Genomic DNA, 24350 nt, shown 5'->3' with positions numbered 1-24350 from the left:
TCATAAAAATATTTTTAAACAATTTCGGAATTTTTTTTTTTTTTTTGTTCTGTTTTGTTTTGTTTTTGAGACTGAGTCTTACTCTGTTGCCCAGGCTGGAGTGCAGTGGTGTGATCTCACTGCAGCCTCTGCCTCCCGGGTTCAAGTGATTCTCCTGCCTCAGCCTCCTGAATAGCTGGGATTACAGGTGCGTGCCATCACGCCCAGCTAATTTTTGTGTTTTTGGTAGAGACAAGGTTTCGCCATGTTGGCCAGGCTGGTCTCAAACTCCTGCAGTCAAGTGACACACCTGTCTCAGCCTCCCAAAGTGCTGGGATTACAGGCGTAAGCCACCGCGCCTGACCAAATAAGGGATTTATGTAAGATAAAATAGTAGTGATCATTTAATCACCCTAGAGTCTTTTGCTTCTACGATGATCAAGGCAAAGTAGTGTTACTCATTTTTTAAAAATGTGTTTATGTGTTTATTTTTAAAAACATAGTTGGCTGGGGGCACAATGACTTGCACCTGTAATCCCAGCATTTTGGGAGGCCGAGGCGGGTGGATCACCTGAGGTCAGGAGTTAGAGACCAGCATGACCAACACGGTGAAACCCCATCTCTACTGAAAATAAAAGATTAGCCGGGCGTGGTGATGCATCCCAGCTACTCGGGAGGCTGAGGCAGGAGAATCGCTTGAACTCGGGAGGTGGAGGTTTGCAGTGAGCTGAGATTGTGCCATTGCACTCCAGCCTGGGTAACAAGAGTGAAACTCTGTCTCAAAATAATAATAATAAATAAAAACATAGTTGAGATAATCTTTTCTGTAGTCTAAAAGTGTATGCTCTGGTATGTGATAATGAGTTCCATATGATGTTCTTTAGAAATAACACAAAAGATTTGGAGAAGTTAAATAGTCACTATTTCTAGCACTCTTTCTAGATTTATGTACTGTCAGTGAAGGTTTAGGCTATAGGCCTTTATAATATCTGAATTATTCTCATTTTTGTAGAAACAAGTCTAATTTTTACATATGAAAAGTCAAATTATAAGTTAGGAAAAATCAAGGTCTATCAAAACATTAGTCTAGCCAGTAAAACAGTCTTTCCCTTCTTTTTATGACAATTATTTCAAACGTTTTGTCAATGATGCCACCCTGTTTTTATGACAAATATGGCAATTTGTTTTTGTAGTGTAACTTTTTAATAGTGAATTACTTGTTTTTAATAGTGAATATTGCAAGTCTATGCCCTATTTGTAACATTGTCAAGAAACAATGTCTGGTTCTCGCAACTTTCCTTTTTCTAACTTTTTAGTGTGTACCCACTTAAACATTTCTACTTGTAATGCTTTTAAAGGAAAGTAGGATGTTTATATATTTCTTTAGTATAACATTTGTTTAGGTATTGAGATTGCATAAGCATAATAGTTCTTCCTTTTCTGTGTATTTGCTTTTATCTAGTAGTGGCCTTTATACAGGGGAGAGATTGGTTTGTTTCCTCTTTGTTTTGAAATTGTGACGTTACTGACTACCTTGCTTAGGCCCATTTGCATTTTCAAAGCCATCGTTTACTAATTGAGCTTGCCTTCAAGAATCTGGGATTAGGAAGAAGATGAAATAGTGATACATGACAGTGAAAATGCTTCATGCTAATTAATTTTATTTTCCTTTATTAAAAAAATAGGATAAAAAGTCAGTAGAAAGCACTTGCCTTTGTTTTGCACGCCTAGTGGACAACTTCCAGCATGAGGAGGTAAGTGTTTAGTCTTTGGTAGTATTTTTATGAGGTGGTTGAATTGCTGAATCTTGATGTAATAATTCCTTTATTCTTGTGTTTGTGAAGAATTTACTCCAGCAGGTTGCTTCCAAAGATCTGCTTACAAATGTTCAACAGCTGTTGGTAGTGACTCCACCCATTTTAAGTTCTGGGATGTTTATAATGGTGGTTCGCATGTTTTCTCTGATGTGTTCCAACTGTCCAACTTTAGCTGTTCAACTTATGAAACAAAGTAAGTGCAATTTTACTGTTCTACTTTAAGCAGGAAAAGTTGGTTCTTCATTAATACGTAAAGTCAACATAAGCCAAGCAAATGGAAGAGATTACTAATATCATAGGCACTGGATAGTAAAGAGAAGTGTTAATATGTAATAAATTTGTGTTGGGACGGTATGTTAATGTTTCTAACATACTCCTTTTAAAGTATAAATTAAACGTTTGCCCTTGGTGTTTCTAGGGCTAACAATACAAAGTCATTAATTTCTATTCAATGTTTGTCATGTAACCATCCTTGATTAGGAGAATTCTGAGTTTTATGTTAACCAATAACCAGCTGTCTTCAGCTTATATAGGTTGCTTTTTCTGCCCATGTTAGATTTTCTAGCAGTTTTTCTGATTCCAGAATGCTTTCTTCCCTCAGAAAGTAGGAATGTATTTATAATGATGAATACCTCTGATGTTTGCTAATTTGTTATTTCTAAACCTTTTCAAATGTAGACCTTTCAAATTTAGGTATTTCTAAACCTTTACACAGCGTATAGGAAATAAAATTGTATTGCACTGTTCTTGTAGTTGACCGTTCCTCTCTCAATCCTTAGACTTAACAAGTTGATGTCAGAGAATGGTGGGGCACCAAACAACATCTATACATTGTAATTTTTTTTTTCTTTTTAACTTTTTGTAGAGACAAGGTCTTACTGTATTGCCTAGGGTGTTCTTGAAGTCCTGGGCTCAAGCCTTCCTCCCGCCTTGGCCTCCCAAAGTACTAGGATTATAGGCATGAGCTATCACACCTGGCTGTTATGATTGGTTCTAGAAGAGTATTCATCACTTTTGTGTAGAATACCTTTAATTGTGCGTAATTTCATAGCCATAATTCTAATCTCTATGGATGTTACCCCGGGAGTCAGTGATGATATTAACTGATAAAATCGTCTTTGGTCCCACTCTGTCTGAGTGGTCCCGTACTGTCTGAGACAGTATATTTAGCAGTATAATACTTTCGTTTTAGGGAAGCTCAGTTTTATATTTAGTCGCTCTTCTTGTGAATTAACACATTGACACATAACTTTGTAGAAAAATAATGTTGTTGAGGTGGCTAGTTGGAAAGATTCTCCATAAAGCATAGAGTCTTTTCCAAGCTTGGTATTCCAGACAACCCTATTTTGAGTGGTCCTGAAGAAAGTGCTCTTTTCCTAAATAAGATTGGGAAAGGTTCAACTCCTTCTTGAGTATCCACAATTCATTTTACTTACTAAAGTCCCTAGGAGTTCTTTGAACCTTGTTTATCCCAACATTTCCCGAATCAGTAAGAGAGATTATTTCTTGTTAATGTACGTTTTGTTACAGGACATCCCTAAATACTAATTTGGAAAATTGCTGCCTGCCTTTTGTTTAACTTTTTTTTTTCTTTTAGTATATTTTCACCTCTTTTGCATGCTTCAGGCAGTTTACCACATGTTTGTCATATGGAGGTCACCATAGTTGCTTACTGTAATAACCCAGTAAAAGGAAATGTGGACCTCTTCTATTTGTCTCTATTTTGTTGTCATCCCTTAACTTCTAAAAAAATAAAATCCTTATAATGCAGCATACCATGTATTCAAACTTGTCTATAAAGTTGCAAAACTGCAATTAAAAAAAAAATCTTAACCACTAATTGTGAAATTCTGTGTGGCAGGCAATTCACTATCCACATCTCTCTGCCCAAATCATTAATGAATATTTTTCTTGATTATAGAACTTACTGATTATTGGCAAAACATTCTAATAAAATGTCTATGTATATTTTGCATATGTATAATATTTACAGGAACACACACACAATCAGCAAAGACCCCGCTGTATCTTTAGGTTTCAGCTTTCCTTGGATTTAGACTGACTAAACTGTAGAGACTGAGAGTTCCTTCCACTCACAGTGTCAGCACATCTGAGTGGTTATCACTGCAGAGTCCTCCAGAAAATGATGCCTTCTGGCCGTGGAAACTTACAGTGGAGAATACCTCCCTGATCCTTGTATCAAGTTACAGTTTGATCACAATACAGTTTTTAATGGTTACATTTTATACTATAGGCCACACATTTTCAGTGTATTTGAATTGAAGACAAATACATGAATATATTTGATTTGTGGTATGTTGAATGCATTTTTGTGCAAAATACTGTGCTTCTCAAGGAAAGAAATAAAGGGTTCCTGAAGTCTTAGGGTTAAGAAGGAATTGTGATGAGGCACCCAGCTAGGTTTGAACTAAAGAATGAAGTCTCCAGAAAGAGATTGTTAAAATCTACACGAATTTCTTTTTAGGTCTTTATTACAGCACTTTTGCATTTTTTACATTAATTTCTGCATTATGTTGCTTTGTAAGAAAATAATTCTGATTATTTTCCCCCCTTGGGTAATGTTTGCCCTTGAATGAGGTACTATAACTAGTTTAATAGGCTTTTGTTTTTTGTTGTTGGTTTTTACAGACATTGCAGAAACGCTTCACTTTCTCCTGTGTGGTGCCTCCAATGGAAGTTGTCAGGAACAGATTGATCTTGTTCCACGAAGTCCTCAAGAACTGTATGAACTGACATCTCTGATTTGGTAAAGATTGGGCTAAATATCACTTTAGGAGGCCAAGGCGGATGAATCACGAGGTCAGGAGTTCAAGATCAGCCTGGCCAACATGATGAAAACCCGTCTCTAATAAAAATACAAAAAATTAGCTGGGCGTAGTGGCGAGCACCTGTAATCCCAGCTGCTTGGGAGGCCAAGGCAGGAGAATTGCTTGAACCCGGGAGGCGGAGGTTGCAGTGAACCGAGATTGTGCTACCGCCCTCCAGCCTGGGCGACAGAGTGAGACTCTGTCTCCAAAAAAAAAAGATGGGGCTAACTATAACTTGTAGCTTGTGTGAGATTATTTTTCTTTATAGACCTAACGTTTACTGATATTTCATAAAGTTACTAAAATTATTGTACTTTTTGTTTTCAGTGAACTTATGCCATGTTTACCAAAAGAAGGCATTTTTGCAGTTGATACCATGTTGAAGAAGGGAAATGCACAGAACACAGATGGTGCGATATGGCAGTGGCGTGACGATCGGGGCCTCTGGCATCCATATAACAGGATTGACAGCCGGATCATTGAGGTAGTAGTTTCATCGTACCGTTTAAATATGTCTATTTTGTTGGAGAGTGGGTGTAGGGATGGAGTGGGGAGGTGGATATGTGTACTTGAATGTGCTTGATTTTGAATTAACTCAAGATTCTCTCATTTTGTCTCCTGAGAACAAGGTCCTCATTTCTGTTCAGGTCAGAAAACATCATGTTCTAGTCCTGCTTCTGCTGCTAACTACCTGATTGACTTGGAGCAAGTAATTTAAGTTTGTTGTTCCATAGTTTCCTCGTTTCTGAAAGGAAACATTGGAAGACTTAGGCTGTAGGTTCTAAAACGTATCTATCTTCTATCAGAAAGCAATGTCCCATGAGCAAAGATTTACATACAAATAGTTCCCTCTCAATATTTTTTAAGAGCAAAAACGTGGAAACAAATGAAATAGCTAGTTCTGGGTAAATAATTAAGTAAATTGTGATACACATAGGCTTGTATGTTATCCAGATATTATTGGGACAGATTTTAATGATATAAAATCAAATATGAATGAAAAACACAGTATACAATATTATGTGAATCTTTTTGGAATTCAGCAAAATAAGTGAAAATCTGAATAATACAAAGGGGAGGAATATACAAAAATGTTGACAGTGATTTTTGTGTGACAATTTTATGTGATTTTGATTTTTACTTTCTTATATATTGTTTGCACTGAAATATTTTTTAAAACTAAATTAGCATAATATTTGCTCCAGCTTAGGAGGTGTTGGTCACTGTGTTATTTGTGATGCCATGCATAATTTACTATTTTCAATACATGAGACACCTGTAAGAATTTATGTCTTTTCTAATTTCAACCTTTGATGTTTGAATTTTTTTTAGAACATCACACATTTTGAATAGACAGTCTTCTTTAAAGGTGCCTTCTAGTTCGTTTCTAAAAATGAGTTTTAGAAAAAAGTTTAAACCAATGACTTACATCATAAAATCAAGAGTTTTAAAAATAAATCCAGTTTCAGAGCCAACTTTTATGAGAAAATTGACTTTGACTGGTGTTTTGTGCAGCATTATATATAAGCAATATATAAGCAGGCCAATCCTGCTAATAGCGGTCCTGGTCTCTAACTCTAAGTCATCTTCTTTTTAGCATTTTCCTGATCACCTTCACTATTAGCTTCCTGATCACCTTCACTATTAGCTTACTCTCTCATATGTGCTGAGAATCTTGTCTTCCATTCAGCCTAGGAGTTCCATAGATTGGATTCTGTAATGAGAATATTTTGTCACTTCTGGAGTCTCTTTAAATCAAACTCATGTTCATTGAACTGTCTCAAATATGTTCTGTATACCACACGCAACCTTGGCAATGAATCTGTTTCAGTTGTGTCCCTTTCAATCTTTAAGTTATCTTTGTTTCATGAGGACAATTTTATAGGATCATTTTGTTTAAGGGAGGATTTTGGTAGGTTGCTAAGAATTCATCGTGTAAATAACATTTTTAATCTAAGAATACCAAGATATATGGATAACTGATTCTTTTATAAGCAATGTCTCAAAAGGATTCTTAATACAAATGGTGTCTTCTTTGTGTCAGTGATGCTACATAGGTGGATCTTTCATCAAGATTTTATCTGCATTTTGTCTAAGGGTCCCTGATAAGGCTTGAGGCATGTAACCTATGTCTAACTAAAAATGATTTGGTGAATGAATGAGTTTTGTCATATCTACACTATTAAATTTTCCATCTTCTGTTAACTTCACCATCTAAGGCCTGATGAAATAAATATGTAAGATAGCATATTTGGAGGGTCCCCACTGTGTCTTAAGGTAATAGATTTCTCAATGTTTATATTCAAAGTTTCTCTCTCTTTGCTCTCAGGCAGCCCATCAGGTCGGTGAGGATGAGATAAGCTTGTCCACTCTGGGACGAGTTTATACTATTGATTTTAATTCTATGCAGCAAATCAATGAGGACACGGGAACAGCACGTGCCATTCAGAGAAAACCTAACCCCTTAGCCAATAGTAACACTAGTAAGTACATTCTGAGTTAAAATAGCACTATACTATTATGCAATACTTTGTGTTTGCATAACAAATAATAATTGGCTCATTAAGTATCTTTTTAAGCTTAAGTCAATTGCATAACAATAATTTGGTTTTGGATTTCTTAAATCATGTGCAGTAATGGATGAGTGAGCCAGTATTAACTGGTATCTTTTCCACAATTTGTCTACTTACCTGATGTCCTGAGACTCGAGTTAGAATTCGCTCATGCAGATTTTTATCTGATCCTGTTACTACTATTATACCTTTAGGTCCATTGACTAGTTCTTTCCAACCTTGTATTTTATACCTTCCTGCCAAAATTATCTGAACTAATTAAGGACAGATAATCGTGATTAAAAAAAAAAAAACAAAGCCAGGTTTCTGACATTTCTCTCTCCCCTCAGGGATTTAGTTTATTGCTTTTGCAGCTGTAGTTTAGAGAACAGTGGTCCACAAATGTGTTTTTTTTTTTTTTTTTTTTTTGGAAAAGGGCAAGATAGTGCTGGGCTTGGTGGCTCACGCCTGTAATCCCAGCATTTTGGGAGGCCGAGGTGGGTGGATCATGAGGTCAGGAGATGGAGACCATCCTGGCTAACACAGTGAAACCCCATCTCTACTAAAAATACAAAAAATTAGCCGAACATGGTGGCGGGTGCCTATAGTCCCAGCTACTTGGGAGGCTGAGGCAGAGGAATGGTGTGAACCCGGGAGGCGGAGCTTGCAGTGAGCTGAGATCCCGCCACTGCACTCCATCCTGGGCGACAGAGTGGGACTCCGTCTCAATAAATTAATTAAATAAGAAAAAGAAAAGGGTCAGAGAGCAAATAATGTAAGTGCTGCAGGTTATATAGTCTATACTCACCACCACTGCCATTGTAGCCTTCAATTAGCCATATACAATATGTAAACAAATGTACATGGCTGCGTTCTAATAAAATTATATTTACAAAAACTGGTGGTGGACTGGATTCGGCTTACAGACCGTACTTTGTCAACCCCTTGTGTATAACTTACTATTTATCAGTTATCTTTTCCTCACACTTTATGTCACTAAGCAAAGTGGCAGAATTACCTTTTTTATCTATTTTACAAAGCTTTTAGTGAAATACCGTGTATTTCTAGAACTCTTGTTTCTTACCACTGGTTTAGTTGGTTAGGACTGGATTTCCCTATTGTTTCATTGAATATATATCAGTAAAATAAAGAGGTACAGTGTGGTGATGAATTGTTACTTTCAGCTGGTCCGAATGGGTCACTGGTTTTCTAGAGAGCTGAATTTTGTCTGTCTTAATGTTGCCTTTAGCATCTTTGTAAATCCTAGTTGATCATATCAAAGAAGTTCATGTGTTTTATAATGAAAAAGTTTTCATAGCATTTCAAGAATTACATTGACTTGAGTATTTTATATTGTTTATTGTGTTTCTGAAGTCTGTCACTTCAGGATTGCATTTTTTTTTTTTTTTAATGTAATAGGTGGATATTCAGAGTCAAAGAAGGATGATGCTCGAGCACAGCTTATGAAAGAGGATCCAGAACTGGCTAAGTCTTTTATTAAGACATTATTTGGTGTTCTTTATGAAGTGTATAGTTCCTCAGCAGGACCTGCGGTCAGACATAAGTGCCTTAGAGCAATTCTTAGGATAATTTATTTTGCGGATGCTGAACTTCTGAAGGATGTTCTGAAAAATCATGCTGTTTCAAGGTGTGTTAATGAAAATAGTAGAGACATTTTACAAATTCAAATCTCTGCAAGTAATTTCAGAAACCTCTAAAGTAATAGTAGAAAAAATATGCACAAAAGTTTGTTTGGAGTATCTTGAGCTCTTTTTTGTCTAATGTCTATTCATATTCACATACAGCTTTTATAAAATATAAAAGTTGAACAGTTAAGAAAAATGTTTATGTTAATAGAATGGTTTCACAATGAAAATGCTTTGCTCTCAATTTAAAGTAGTATGGCCAAAAATAATCATCAAATTCAGGCAGAGTTTTATATACAAATGCTTTCTTTTTTTAGTCACATTGCTTCCATGCTGTCAAGCCAAGACCTGAAGATAGTAGTGGGAGCACTTCAGATGGCAGAAATCTTAATGCAGAAGTTACCTGATATTTTTAGTGTTTACTTCAGAAGAGAAGGTAATGTCATATAAATTAATAGTCATTTAGTCTAGATAGTACTTCAATAGAAATAAAGTTTTAATCTGTTGAACAAAAACTGATAGCTTTTCAATTTAAAAATGACATTTAAAGCCCTGTTAGCTTACAGCTCGGAGTACATAGAATGTGTCTTTTATGCTGGGCGTAGTGGCTCACGCCTATAATCCCAGCACTTTGGGAGGCCCAGGCAGGTGGATCACTTGACGTCAGGGGTTGGATACCAGCCTGGCCAACATGGTGAAACCCCGACTTTACTAAAAATACAAAAATTAGTGCACATCTGGGCTGATGTCAACTTCCTTGCCTCAAGCAATCCTACTGCCTCAGCATGGAATTACAGTTTGTTTTTTAATAAGAGTCTGATAGAATGATAGAAGTCGTGGACTCTTCCCCAGAAAACTGTGAATGTGTGCTCATTCACTCACATTAAATTTATCCACATATTTGCATATAGTTTATACTAGCTGATAATCAGACACACACATTGGTATACATTTTGATAGTTCTTAGTCACGCTCCTTCATACATACTCTCCTATGATTCCAGGACAGATAGGAACCCCTGCCTCACAAGTTAATGTTTAGCTCTCTTTACACACCTTCAAGGATGTGATAGTTCCCACCCTTCAATAGCTGTTTTCTTTTTTTTGGTGACAGTGTTAATGTGATCTTGTCTTTTTGTAGCACTGGAAGTTAACTGATAATTCTAGGTCTTTTTCATCCCTTCTGGCTATCACACCACAGGGTGTGCACTGTATTTCTGTAATTGATTATTGTTTTTATAATGAGTATTTTGAACTCTGAGTAGGACTTTATGACCCTATTAAGTTTTATATAATCTGGTTTTGAAGATTAGAAGACATTCAATATAAGTATTTTTCTTTAACCTTTAGTTTTTATACTTTTTTCTGATTGAAGTCAAGTTGAAAACTCTGGCTTCTAATTTCTTTTACCTATTTGCCAGTTATGTTTTAGTCTTTTTGTGTATTATGTCAGTGTTGGTATTTAGGGATTTTGTAGTGGTGGGGAGAAGGTTCTATTCCTGATTACAACTGACTCCCTTTCATCTCTGTTATAAGGTGTAATGCATCAAGTAAAACACTTAGCAGAATCCGAGTCTTTGTTGACAAGTCCACCAAAGGCATGTACGAATGGGTCAGGATCCTTGGGATCCACAACTTCAGTCAGCAGTGGGACGGCCACAGCTGCCACTCACGCTGCAGCTGACTTGGGATCACCCAGCTTGCAGCACAGCAGAGATGATTCTTTAGATCTCAGCCCTCAAGGGTAAGTAAGAATTGTGTTGTGTTTTTTATTTCTTTGCTGTTAGTGCTTTTTTTGGTACCTAAGAATCATATAGGGAGTAAAATGGTAACATGTTAGCATATATATATATATATATAGTATTTTTCCATCTGTGTTTTGTTAATGAGAATGGGAAGAAAAGATTTATTGGAAACCTTTATTGGGCTGTGTTTAGGAACTGTAAGAGATTAGTTTTATTCCCATTGACATACAAGGAAACTAAAGGTCAGAGGCATTTGTGACTTGCACAGTGTTACAACACTTATGTTACTTGTAGGATCTAACGTGGGATTTGAATTCTGGTTTCTGATTTCATAATCTTGGGACTTTTTTGTGCTGCTGCATACATACGACCTTAGAGACATCCAGATATTGATACAGTTAAAAATACTGAAAATTAGAAGTCTTAGAATAAAGGCCAAAAAATACCGATTTCCAGTTTATCTTTAATTGGCAACTGGGAGTAAATACTTTGCTTTTAATAAGGGAAAATGGGAGTTCTTAAATTCTCTACTCCGATTTATTTATCAGCTTTTAATCTTCGTTATACCATGCTACTAAGAATGTTTCCAAACCTTCTATTGGTTTCCGTTTTGTTGTGTTAGAAACAAACCACACTCTAAAAGTGTTTTTATTTTCTTCTATTAGAAGCTTAATATTACTGGATGAGTGGTACATGATGAACCAAATTCAGTTCTGAAATTGAGAATGTATTCACTGCAGTACTCCTTTTGGCTTCTTTTAAGCTGAAAAGTAGATCATTCTAAAATATAGTAATAATAAGTGGGATCCAAACATTTAGTCTTATAATCTGCAGGGTAGCATTGTCCTGTGCAGACAGCCAACTCAGGTAGGAGAGGGGATGAGGGGAATTGGTGCCACCTGGTGGCAGTTTTCTAGTCTAGCTTAAATATGAATGTTGGCAGTTTCAAGACTTGTGGCAGACTGAACTTCTGGCACAGTGGGTATTATTTTAGGAAACTGCTGAGTTTAACTGGTACCCATGTTATTTGACCAGTCTGAGGAGATTGGACTTGGAGAGTTCTGGGGACTCTTGTACTTCCCTGATTCTACAGGGAAATACAAGAGTACTACAAGCTTTTGGCTGCCATTTTCCTTTCCAGCCTTGCTCTCTCCTTTACTTCCTTCCCAGCCCCATTCCTACCCACTAGCTGCTGCAGTAACATAAGTTATTGCAGGTTTTTACTATAATGTAGGCATGGTGCCTGAGACATCATAGATACTCAGTAAATTACAGGGGATGATACAGTTCAGACAATTGGAATATTTCTTTCCCTTTAAAAATTTTTTACTTTCTCCCTTTTTTTTAAAGAGACATGGCTCGGGGTCTTGCTCTGTTTCTCAGGCTAACGTCGAACTCCTGGGCTCAAATGAGCCTCCCCACCTTGGGCTCTGAAGTAACTGGGACTACAGGCATGTGCTAGCATGCCCAGCTCAAATGCAGTGTTTCCGAGCCATTTTAATTTAAGGAGTTGGAATTGATTATAGAGTCTAACAGTTGATTATGCCAAAGAAAGAGAAAATAACTTTTTTCTTAAAATATTTTTACATGGTTTTAGATAGTTTTAAGTGGTTCCATATTATAGCATGGTTGCAAATGAAAAATTCATATTTTTTAAATGGAAATTAATTACATTTTTCGTCCTTTGAAAGTTCATTTTTCCTGATTGTCAAGCATATTCGAGCACATTATTAAGTATATTCCATAGAAATGTCAGGTGTTGGAAACGTTCCAGTTTTTTTTTTTTTTTCTTCAGATTTTTCCAGTTTTATTTGGGCCACAGACCAACTAAACCACATTTTTCAGCCTTTTCATCTTATTTAGCTTTGTTAATCTAAAAACTTATTGCTGTTACAAACTATTTCTCGTGTCGTTAGAACAGGCTACAGGTGTTTAAATGATTCTAATTCAGAATAAATTACTCGCACTACTCACTAGATTTGTATATGGGTTTTAAAAACCCTACTAAAATGTTTATAAATACATTTATTTAGTATGTTATTGCCATTGTCACACTGTGAAATTACTTTCGGTAGTATATTAGAGGCAGAGGAGTATTTTGACAACATGAACACTAAGTGTTATGTATATGTTACTCGTGGCCATTTTGGTTAGGGGAAAAAGTATGGTATGCAGATTTAACATTCTTTTTCAGGTTGGTGACTACCCATTTATTTTTATTCTGCTCCTTTGTGTTGATTTGTTTTATATACTTACATACTACTATTTAAAGTTGAACAACATAGAAAATTGATCAGTTGTCTTATTTGGCTTTACGTTTCATAGTTGAGTATAGTTAAACAGCTAGTTATTTTCTGAATAATCATTTCCTGTGTCTGCACACCTCTAGAACATGACTGGCACAGAATTGGCATTAAATAATCACTAAACAAGAACATACCTTGTTATGACAGTATTTTATAACTCACTGTTTCTGCCATTTTAGCTTGCTTTTTTGGTGAGTAAAGATACAAAACAGTGGTAATTACTGAACTTATCTCATATTTTCCCATGGTGATAGTCGATTAAGTGATGTTCTAAAGAGAAAACGACTGCCAAAACGAGGGCCAAGAAGGCCAAAGTACTCACCTCCAAGAGATGATGACAAAGTAGACAATCAAGGTAACCCCTTTGGTAAAACTATGGGGAGGTAAAGGGGAGGGTGGTAGCAGGTGCAGAAATGTTTACTTCATTAAAACTGCCAGTGGCTCTTGAAGTATGCCTAAGTTTCCTGAGGACTAAGTGTTCTTAGTTCTTTTAGTTTATTAATCTGTTAAGACTGTGAATCTTAAAAATCAGTTGTTTTTCATGACTTAAACTAAAATGGCTTAACTGTAGTTCTTTTTTCTTTTCATAGCTAAAAGCCCCACCACTACTCAGTCACCTAAATCTTCTTTCCTGGCAAGCTTGAATCCAAAAACATGGGGAAGGTTAAGTGCACAGTCCAATAGCAACAACATTGAGCCAGCACGGACTGCAGGAGGTAGTGGCCTTGCCAGGGCTGCCTCAAAGGATACCATCTCCAATAATAGGTGAAGTGGAGGGGGGAATTTTATGTTGTTTCTATTCCCATATTAGAAAAACTTAACATTATTTCAGCCACTACATTTATTGTATGGAGATGATACATAGACACAACACTTTAATTTGTTCTTAGAAGCATAGTTCAAGAATGAGGTAGGTTCTCAGTTTATGAACCCTGCATCTGGCTTTGTCCTAAGTTATAGTCATGTGCTTTGAAACTCCTTCCAGCATACCTAACTGAAAGTCTCATATGTTCAAAACGAAGTTGTGTTCCTTGGGGAACCTCTTTCTCAGTTTTGTTCCAGACAAGGAAAAGCTGACATTTTCTGTCCACACTCTTCACATCATTTATGATAAAATTTCTCTACCCAGTACAATGGAACTTAAAGATTTTAGGGGAGAGCCTTTTTTTTTTTTTTTTTTAAAGGCCTTGGGACTTGTTTTATTTTTGGGTTCTGCATGTAGCATACCAACATGATTACTTCCCTCTGCAGGTAAATTTTAAAAGACCAATTGTCATTGAGAAAATAAACATGCTGTCTTTGGTTTTGTTGGTTGTTTATCTGAATTTCAGTGTTTAAAAATAATTAAGTGAATGAATTGCTGAAGCTATCAGCATTTGTAATTTAAGCAGCTGGGTCTTGTTTGCTATAGCTTATTACATCCTTAATAGGTGTGTGTTTCTGGTCTGTAAATCTTGACTTCAGCTCTCCAGGAAACGCAAGGATAATGCACATATGTGTGTACTTTAGAAAATAAAGGGAACACTTAGGAGAGTGTTAGGTTGCAGGGTTCCAAAAAATTAGTGCACTTTGTTTACAACTCATGTAATAACCTGCAGTGTATTTTAAGTTTTTAAACAGTTCTCCATCATAGCCCATTTTCAAAGTGAAAGTTAATTTGGTTGTGGATTCTGAATTTATTAATCTCTAAGCATAGACCAGAAAGGATTTTAAGTGTAGCAGCTATTTGCCTTGATCAGAAGTTACATCCTTTCTACATACACTGGGACTTTAATATCTCCTTTTTGTTTCTTGTAGAGAAAAAATTAAAGGTTGGATTAAGGAGCAGGCACATAAATTTGTCGAACGTTATTTCAGTTCTGAGAATATGGATGGAAGCAACCCTGCCTTGAATGTCCTTCAGAGACTTTGTGCTGCAACCGAACAACTCAACCTCCAGGTGCTGTGGCCAGTGCATTTTGCTGCTCTATTTCAGTCTTTTCCCAGCATCTCCTGCTACTCTTTTCCTTCATGACTCTCTAGCTTCCTGTGGATTTAGCTATCCTACATCAACTCTTACCTTATATACACCCTTGGTGCTGGCATTTCTTTTACTTATCCCTTGACTATCAGGATTCATCAGTCTATATTAAATGTACTAGAAACCTCATCTTTGACTTTCTTTCCTTCACATCTCATAATTCTTGACAAATGAAGAAACTTCAGAAATGTCCCCATAAGCACATCTGTTTTCTAAGTCATCCTCAACTATAGGTATAGATGATAGGCCTTCCTTAGACCCTCTATCCACATGGGGTCTCAAGAGTGGCAGGAGAGGCTAGAGGTTTACTAGTAAGTGTTTTATGTTTCATCTGGTTGTCAGTTTTGTTTTTTTGTTGTTGTTGTTGTTGGTTTTGATGTTTTTGATGTACCTTGAGAAGTTTTGGTCATATGTTTTCCAAGACATTGTTCATTTTGCTGAGACCTTAAATGTATTAATTTAAAGCCACACCTTGTATTCTTGATTCCTCTTTTCATTCTGGTGTTATAGCCCCTTATTCTTCAGTTTTGTGTTCTCATCCTTTAGAAATACTTTTTTAAAGAAAACTACATTGGTTGAATGCGAAGATTTTCTTCTTATGTTATTATGGATTCCTCGTTTTCCTCATGAAATATTGTGTGTGTGTGTGTGTGTGTGTGTGTGTGTGTGTGTGTGTGTGTTTAAAATCATAATTTCCAAGGATTTACTAAGAGTGTACCACTCCTTTTTTTTTTAAGGGCGTTGAGAATATATTCAGTTCCTTTTGAGGATATGTGAGTCGTGTATTTAAGTACTGCTTAAATCAATATAGAAATACTTTTCCTAACTCTTTCAGGTGGATGGTGGAGCTGAGTGCCTTGTAGAAATCCGTAGCATAGTCTCAGAGTCAGATGTTTCATCATTTGAAATCCAACATAGTGGATTTGTGAAGCAGCTGTTGCTTTATTTGACATCTAAAAGTGAAAAGGATGCTGTGAGCAGAGAAATCAGATTAAAGAGATTTCTTCATGTATTTTTTTCTTCTCCAGTAAGTTATCTAATAATGCCTGTATGTCTTATAAGAACCAGTATTCACTAATGCATATATTTTAATCTCAGTAATAATTTCCAGCAGGTCTGGGTCAAGACATTGAGGGAAAACTTCTAAGTTTTTATGCAGTTGGAATCTTTCAACTTCTATATATCAAAGTAAATAGTAAAACAATGAAATGGGGATTTCACAAAGCTCATGTCACTATTTCTATGGTTGAAGTACCTTGAGTCTTTTTTGCTTGCAAGATGAACAATTAATAGTAGTCTCTCACCTGTGAATGTATTTTACTTGCAATATTTGTTTTTAAATGTATTAAAGTTTGTATTAGTTCCTTTTAGGGAAATAGACGTCTATAATAAGATAGAGGAGATATATTTTCCTGTTTTGTACATAAAATACAGTTGTAACAGTTCCCATCAAGGGTGCTTGATGACCATTTATGTCACCATTTATAATGTGGATTACAAAGCCAGGAGCCACAGAGTGGCTCCCCTTCCTTCACTCTTAAGTGGGCCAGAGCAAGAGGGTAATCTTTGGATACTGTTGACAGCATTCTCCTTGTTTTACAGTGGCTTAAGGAGAAGGCATCACTTGGGCTGTTTCCCTCTGGATTATCTACGTAATAGCGCTTAGGATAGCTCTCCTATATGTTAACATTATTTCACCATGCGCTTGCTGTGGTCAGAGGCATTTGAGCATTGCTTGTATTTTAACTTGTGGGTCCACCTAAAGCAGAGTTAATATTTATTGTTGATTCGTTGGAACCGTGACAGTATTATGTATAGTTTTACACCATACTTAAGATTATGTGCAATCTCTTATCTGAAACCCCTGGAGATGGGTGGGTTTCAAGGGTCCTACAGTGTATAGTACATTAAAATTTCCAGCAGTTTCTGAATAGCACTCTATATCATATGCATTAAATATTTTTATAGCATAACATGAATATTCTTACTAAAATCAGATAAATAAAGACTGTAAATAGCCTTATGTCTGTTTGGATCAGATTTTGCCACCAAGTGACTTCTGTTTTCAGAGCCTTTGGATGTAGGGATTGTGAATACAGGATTGTGGACTGTACAAAACGATTGTCTTTATTGAAGTAATTGATGTGGTAATGTCGTTCAAACCAAATCTGCAATAAAAGATAAAGATGAATAGACAAATTACTCTTTTTTATAAAGCTGCTTATTAAATCTTCTCTTTGAGGAGAGTTTTGTTTTGAAAAGGCCTTGTTTAACCTGTTTGTTTATTTATAACTTTAGCTTCCTGGAGAAGAGCCCATTGGAAGAGTGGAACCAGTGGGTAATGCACCTTTGTTGGCATTAGTTCACAAGATGAACAACTGCCTCAGCCAGATGGAACAATTTCCAGTCAAAGTACATGATTTCCCTAGTGGAAATGGGACAGGAGGCAGGTAAGGACCATTGCCTGGCTATACCCTTGCCACTGGAATTTGGTACTTAGTTTCACTGAGGTAAGATGGCAAGAGATCTGGTAAAGTCTTGATCAGCCCAGAAAACATTCAGCTGTAACGATGAAAGAAATAAAGTACTCTGAAGAATGAATCAAATGCTTTTTTGTCTTTAAAATTATACCATGTGCCTTAAACAGGATGCTTTATAAATATATAATCCAGTGATTGTATTCGTAACTTGTAATAGACTTAGTTTTCCTTAAATTGATACACTTCAACATACAAAATTTCTTTAAGAACACAAATTTCTTTTGTGTTTAACTTCAATAGGCATAAAACATTTTTTGTGGATTTGAATAACGTTTACATTTTGAACAGTATGATTTGTATGTAATATAAGTGGTTAAAACTTTGTATTTTGATGGGTTCAAACATTTGAAGTTTTACTAGTTTAATATATATATTTTTAATGTAGTTTTAAGGACTCTTGAGGTGCTACAGGAAAGAATTGTTCTATGTTGTGGAATGTTACAAGTTGCATGGAATATTTTGACTGGAAGCCTAGAAAATAGGAAATTTGGTATTTGTTTGTTTGTTTATTTATGACAGAGTCTTACTCTGTTGCCCAAGCCAGAGTACACTAGTGTGAACATGGCTCACTGCAGCCTTGCCCTCCTGGGCTGAAGAGATCTTTCTGCCTCAGCCTCCCATGTAGCTGGGGCCACAGGCATGTGCCACCATGTTCCACTAATTTTTTTATTTTTTGTAGAAACGGGGTCTCACTTTGTTGCCCAGGCTGGTCTTGGGTCCAAGTGATCCTCCTGCCTTGACCTCCCAAAGTGCTGGGATTACAGGCCTGAGCCACCAGAGTCAGCCCAGTTTGGTTTTTAAATCCACATTTTGATGTTTTAAAAACATTTTTAAAATTTTGATTGAATTAAGAACAATAAGCATTGTTGAGTGATAAGGCAATCACATCATGGACTAGGGTTTCTTTTCGGCTTTGAAAGTTAATGTGGCATGTGTTACTCAGTTTCAATCATTATGCTTTCCTGGAGGAGTTCATGAAATAAGGGGGCATTTTCACCTGTGCTTGAGAAAATCATGAAGCTTTTTATTTTTGTCCAAATTTATATAGAATATGTTTGCATATATATATATTCATAAAATGGAATATTCTTCTCCACACATCCCTATTTGTATGCTTTATGTGCAGGAGGGTCCAATATTTTGGCTTCCCTGGGCCATATTGGAAGATGAATTGTCTTGGGCCACATTAAATACACCAACACTAAAGTTAGTTGATGAGCTTAATAAAACAAAAACGCTCGTGTTTTAAGAAAGTTTAGAAATTTGTGTTGGCCTGTATTGAAAGCAGTCTGGGCTGCATACAGCCTGTGGGCCGCAGGTTGGACAAGGTTGCTTTGTGGAATCATACAGATAATCACAGTTTAAGTTTGTATCCGACTCCTGCCAGAGCTTTTCTGAAATGAGCAATTAAACATCATGACCAGGTTTCAGCTGCTGTAGCTATTAAACTGCTTCATTCAAAACTGTAATAGCAAAGTACATTTTAAAGATTAGTTTTTAAAGTAATTTTGTAGCTGAAATCTTTGAAATAAAATTGGGGGTTTTTTTTGTTTTTTTTGTTTTTTGCTTTTTTAAAAATGTAATTCAGTAGAAATGGGCAAAATATTGCAGAAGTGAATGTGCTTAAATAGTTGAGGGATTTTTGTTCCAGAAAAATAATTAAATATTCATGGGTGAAGTATTTCTGCTCACATGGATTTATGATGGGACAGAGGTCAAATGTTGACTTAAGGTTTGCATATGCTCGCATACACATCCGTCTTTTATTTCTTATGTATAAAATTTTTTTCTAAATAACTTGAATTATTGGCTTCAACATTTACAGAACTGGTAAGTAAATGATTAGTACTAGTGTGTCTTAGCAGTTTGTATTAACTTGCGTTTATTTGAATTAATGTATATTAAATGTGAAAATAATAGACTAACTTTTTTTTCACAAATTATCTTGAGCTTTTCTCTCAACAGAGGATCACAGGCTTTAAAATTTTTCAACACACATCAATTAAAATGCCAGTTACAAAGACATCCAGACTGTGCAAATGTGAAGCAGTGGAAGGGTGGACCTGTCAAGATCGACCCTCTGGCTTTGGTACAAGCCATCGAGAGATACCTTGTAGTTAGAGGTACTTTCCATGTATTTGTTTTGTGTGTTATGTATGTATATTTGGGAGAAATTTACATTAAGAGATATATACGTTATTTCTCTGTTGAATGTTGTTTCTGTTAAAACCTAGATGGCAGGAACTTACATTCCTGTCATTTCTTTTCTACTTAGTATATAGTCATACATTGAACTTACTAGGGGTTGACTGCTTACTTGAGTGATGAGTTAATTTATCTTGGTGAAATGTAGTAGAAATGACATTTTGTGTTTGGCAATTTTCTTAGACCTTTCTGCTTCATAGATCAGAGTGTAATATATACGGGTCGAACATCCCTAACCTGAAAATCTAAAATGCAAAATGCTCCAGAATCTGAAACTTCGATTGCTGCCATGACACCACCAGTGGAAGACTCCACACCTGACTACTTTGTTTTCTGATGGTTCAGTGTACATACGCTTTGTTTCATGCACAAAATTATTGAAAATACTCTATATAATTACCTTCACACCATGTATATGAGATATAAATGAATTTCATATTTAGCTTTGTATCCCGTCCCCAAGGTATCTTATATATATGTAAATATTCCAAATTTGAAAAAAAATTTGAAACCTAAAACACTTCTGGGCTCAAACATTTCAGATAAGGGATACTCAACCTATATGTGTTTTTCTGAGAAGATGTTTAACCAGTGTATGCAGGATTTGGTTTTTCACACCTGAAATCGCTCTGAGTTTAAAAGTCTACTTGGGTCTTCAGGGTATGGAAGAGTAAGAGAAGATGATGAAGACAGTGATGACGATGGATCAGACGAGGAAATAGATGAGTCTCTGGTAAGGTACTATATTCCCACCATGTCATAATGTACTATATAAAGTTCAGGGCCTTTGGCTTAAATGGCTTTTGCTTTGCTTTATTCAGGCTGCTCAGTTCCTAAATTCAGGAAATGTAAGACACAGGCTGCAGTTTTATATTGGAGAACATTTGCTGCCATATAACATGACCGTGTATCAGGCAGTACGGCAGTTTAGTATACAGGCTGAAGATGAAAGAGAATCCACGGATGATGAGAGCAATCCTCTAGGCAGAGCTGGTATCTGGACAAAGACTCATACAATATGGCAAGTCTGAAAATTCTTTCTTTTGGTTTTTCATAAACTTTGAAACTGTTCTTGTGTTTTAGAATTCACATTAACTTGATGGCTGGCTTTCATAAGGATAGAGGGCCCTAAATCACACATTTTAGTTCTTAAAGACGATTTAAAATATTTGATAAGGTACATATGCATATGTATATATAGCCTCCTCATTCATTCTACTGGAAAACATTTATTCATGGACAATAATCATGGTTTACATCTACTTTTCTAGATTTATTTCAGGTCTTTAATTAAGACAAAAATGTTGCCATAAGATGATGTTCCATTAGGTAATCTGAAGTTGGGCATCTCTGAGTCCTTAAGAGGCATTTGGATGCAGCTTCCTGCATTGTCTGTGAGTGTCTGTTACATATGCTTGAAGAGAGCCATTCTTCTCAGAACCACCCTTGGAGTTTCTCAGGCAGCCCCTCCTGGGAAGGTGGTCTCTAGGTGGTCTCTTCTAAGAAGTTCTCCACATTCATGCTAGGGAGAGAGAGGGGAATAGATCTCAGAACGGTCTTCTGGTAACTGTGGTGTCTGTGGCTTAGATTTTGGCTTTGTATCAGTTTCAAAATCTACATTTGGTTTATATACTGTCTTGTCATTTTAGGTATAAACCTGTGAGAGAGGATGAAGAAAGTAATAAAGATTGTGTTGGTGGTAAAAGAGGAAGAGCCCAAACAGCTCCAACGAAAACTTCCCCTAGAAATGCAAAAAAGCATGATGAGTTATGGCACGGTAAGATGGTAGATAAAGGGGAAAATGGATTGCCAACTGGGCAGTCTTCCCATTTTCATGATTTTCAAAGAGTGATTTGGACTTAGTAGTAAAATCTTTGAATATAATTGAGAAATAAATGAAATTACCAACAGTTTGATCACATTTAATCTTCAACTTTAATATCTAGAAAATGAAAAGTTAAGTACCTACAAAATTAAATTGAGAAGGAAAATTGGGAAAAAGCTTATTCCCAATTCATTAACAGTTTGGGTTTTTATGAAGGCTGAAACAAATTTCATTGGTAGAACATGTTCACTAAAGGAGAGACTGAAGGTAGTGATCACTGACCAATTGGTGCCTACTTTTTTATTGTCACCCATGACAGTAGTATAATTATAGTAATCATCAAAAGTGATGCCAGGTAATGTAATGACCATCGAATATAGCCGTCACTTTGTAATAGACTTATTTTTCTCTGTAATACTTCCTTCCCGTCTATAGTTTTCCTCTCTTCCCCCACCTCTTCCCTTTAAAAATATGATACTAACAATGCCTTAGAGTTAGACAATACTATTTTTCCATGGAAGACCCCCCCCACCCCCCTCCCTGCCACCATCACAGTAATTTTCTCACACTGGTTTCCCTGGTCCACAGGAATAAGGGCCCTGTGGCACTTTTTTTCACACAACTAAGTTTGTTCAATATAAAAGGCTCTTGATTTTGAGATTGTTATGTTTTTGGTGTTAAAAAATGCCATTTTCTTTTACGAAATGATGGTGGTATGATTTTTTATTATTTTGCTTGCTATAAGTAAACGGCAACTGTTTTGAGTCCCTCAGATTTATTTTTTTGGTGCCTTTACTTAATGCAGCCTAGTAACAAAGGATTTGCAAACCCTACTTGAAAACCCTCAATCTGTTCAGTCCTAAGCCTTGCATTAAATAACCAAGTCTCTTTTACCAGATTTTTAATTTTGAGGTATTCGTCTTATTACAAACTGGATATGAAATATCCGGGAAATTTCTCTAACAGTGAACTTAACTTTAAACAGTTTGTTTCTGTTCCTCCAGCCATTTTACCGTTTAGTGTTGTTTCTGGTATAAAGGAGAAATGTAGAGGAGCCAGCTTTCCTTCATTATAATGTTTATTTGGGTTTGGGAGGGGAAAGTGAAATTTTGATAAGCCAAGGCATTTTATATGTAAGATAAAATGGGAAGACTGTCAAACTTATCAATACCCTACTAATAGGATTCCAAGCGTTGACTATAACAACTTCCGTTACTCTTTTAGTGATGATAGGACCTTGGCTGCACTGGCTTCGCCTTTCTGACTTTGATCAAAACTTACTTTGATCTTTTGTCCTTTAGATGGAGTGTGCCCATCAGTATCAAATCCTTTAGAAGTTTACCTCATTCCCACACCACCTGAAAATATAACATTTGAAGACCCGTCATTAGATGTGATCCTTCTTTTAAGAGTTTTACATGCTATCAGTCGATACTGGTATTACTTGTATGATGTGAGTAACGTTGCCTACTTAAGAAGTTTTCATGGTCTGTGATTGATAAATTTCCTATTGCACTAGAAATGGAAATAGTGATTCAGCTAAATACAGGGATCCTAGCCCAGTAAAGTATAATGTACGCATCAATGGAAACTTCTCCCCCACTTTTTCTCCCGGTCTAGTCTAAGACTAAAGGCTTAGATTAATTCTCTTGGCAGATTTGTAAAATTTTCTCTAGCAATAAATTTATGAAATTAAGCTACAATATGAAACTTGAACATGGATTTATTATAGTTAAAATTCTTTAGGTACATGTAACGAGAAGTTTATATATCAAGTAAAAGTTGGGTAACAGTTGCATGCTGCCGTTGATATAGCATAGAGAAGAGTAAAGGAATTGGCCCTGCATGAAACATTAGCTGCAACATCACTGAATGATTGAGCCAGCAGCAGTGGCTGGGGGCAGTGCCCAGCAGTGGCAAGGGGTACATGTGAGGGCTTAACAGTGTATTGTGGGAATTGTTGTTTTAGGTGGGACACAGTAATGAGAGGCTGTGTGTTGTATGTCGGCAACCAGCACTGAATTCAGGGTACTTTGCATGGATTTGGGGATAATGGAAGAGATTGTGAATATAATCCTAATGTTTTACTACATGTAGACTTTTTTTTTTTAAAACATTTTACAGAATGCAATGTGCAAGGAAATTATTCCAACTAGTGAATTTATTAACAGTAAGTTAACAGCAAAAGCAAATAGGCAACTTCAAGATCCTTTAGTAATCATGACAGGAAACATCCCAACATGGCTTACTGAGCTAGGAAAAACCTGGTAAGACAATCACTTCTGTAATGGTGGCCTTGGAAATGTTACTGGGTTGGTCTTGATGTATTTTGTTACAGAAACATTGTCTTTACTGGACCTAGTCAAATGTTTATTAATACCGTTGATAACAACTTGCTTAATTGTGTGGCTTTAGCATGTAAACAGACTAGGCAAGTTTGGGGGCTGGATCTTCTTGGTAGTATGTGTCTATGTATGAAATAGGAAAGTACACATAGCAGTTTGGCTGAAGATAGTCAAAATTATCTGTTCTCATAAAATTGGATTCCCAATGTGTAATTGCTTGATTCTCTGAGCCTGCTTGGGTCAGGGACTCTAGAACTGCAGTGGTAAATGTAAGCCACTGGCCATATACATTTAAATCGGCAGTCCCCAACTCTTTTTGGCACCAGGGACCAGTTTCATGGAAGACAATTTTTCCACAGACATGGACTGGGAGATAGGGCTGGTTTCAGGATGATTCAAGTGCCTCATGAAGGTGGTGGTCATATTTTAAAAATGAGCTTTCATTAGTCATGTTATACTTCCTTCAGGTAGATTAAAGATCTATCGACTTAAGTGTAGGATTTGAAAAATTAAATATCAGAGTCTGCATTGAAAGGCTACTTA

The 24350-nt window shown here is 36.2% G+C and overlaps 1 protein-coding gene across 2 annotated transcripts in view; it reads left to right on the top strand.

The window, feature by feature from the left end:
- Positions 1–24350, top strand: part of TRIP12 (thyroid hormone receptor interactor 12) — a 153236-nt gene that overhangs the window by 106384 nt on the left and 22502 nt on the right. For both annotated transcript variants that reach the window (XM_011969150.1, XM_011969149.1), the window contains 19 exons: positions 1665–1733; positions 1824–1989; positions 4446–4563; positions 4952–5108; positions 6954–7107; positions 8596–8824; positions 9140–9258; positions 10358–10565; positions 13127–13227; positions 13463–13637; positions 14670–14811; positions 15728–15919; positions 17191–17342; positions 19383–19555; positions 20297–20370; positions 20459–20658; positions 21287–21414; positions 22764–22915; positions 23587–23729. In XM_011969150.1, coding sequence (XP_011824540.1) covers positions 1665–1733; positions 1824–1989; positions 4446–4563; positions 4952–5108; positions 6954–7107; positions 8596–8824; positions 9140–9258; positions 10358–10565; positions 13127–13227; positions 13463–13637; positions 14670–14811; positions 15728–15919; positions 17191–17342; positions 19383–19555; positions 20297–20370; positions 20459–20658; positions 21287–21414; positions 22764–22915; positions 23587–23729 — 2852 coding nt within the window. The remainder of the gene's footprint in view (positions 1–1664; positions 1734–1823; positions 1990–4445; positions 4564–4951; positions 5109–6953; positions 7108–8595; positions 8825–9139; positions 9259–10357; positions 10566–13126; positions 13228–13462; positions 13638–14669; positions 14812–15727; positions 15920–17190; positions 17343–19382; positions 19556–20296; positions 20371–20458; positions 20659–21286; positions 21415–22763; positions 22916–23586; positions 23730–24350) is intronic.

Source organism: Mandrillus leucophaeus, unplaced genomic scaffold, assembly GCF_000951045.1.
Source record: "Mandrillus leucophaeus isolate KB7577 unplaced genomic scaffold, Mleu.le_1.0 Scaffold878, whole genome shotgun sequence".
Taxonomy (NCBI): Eukaryota; Metazoa; Chordata; class Mammalia; order Primates; family Cercopithecidae; genus Mandrillus; species Mandrillus leucophaeus.
The sequence above is the reverse complement of the archived record's forward strand: the minus strand, read 5'-3'. Positions and strand labels throughout refer to the sequence as shown.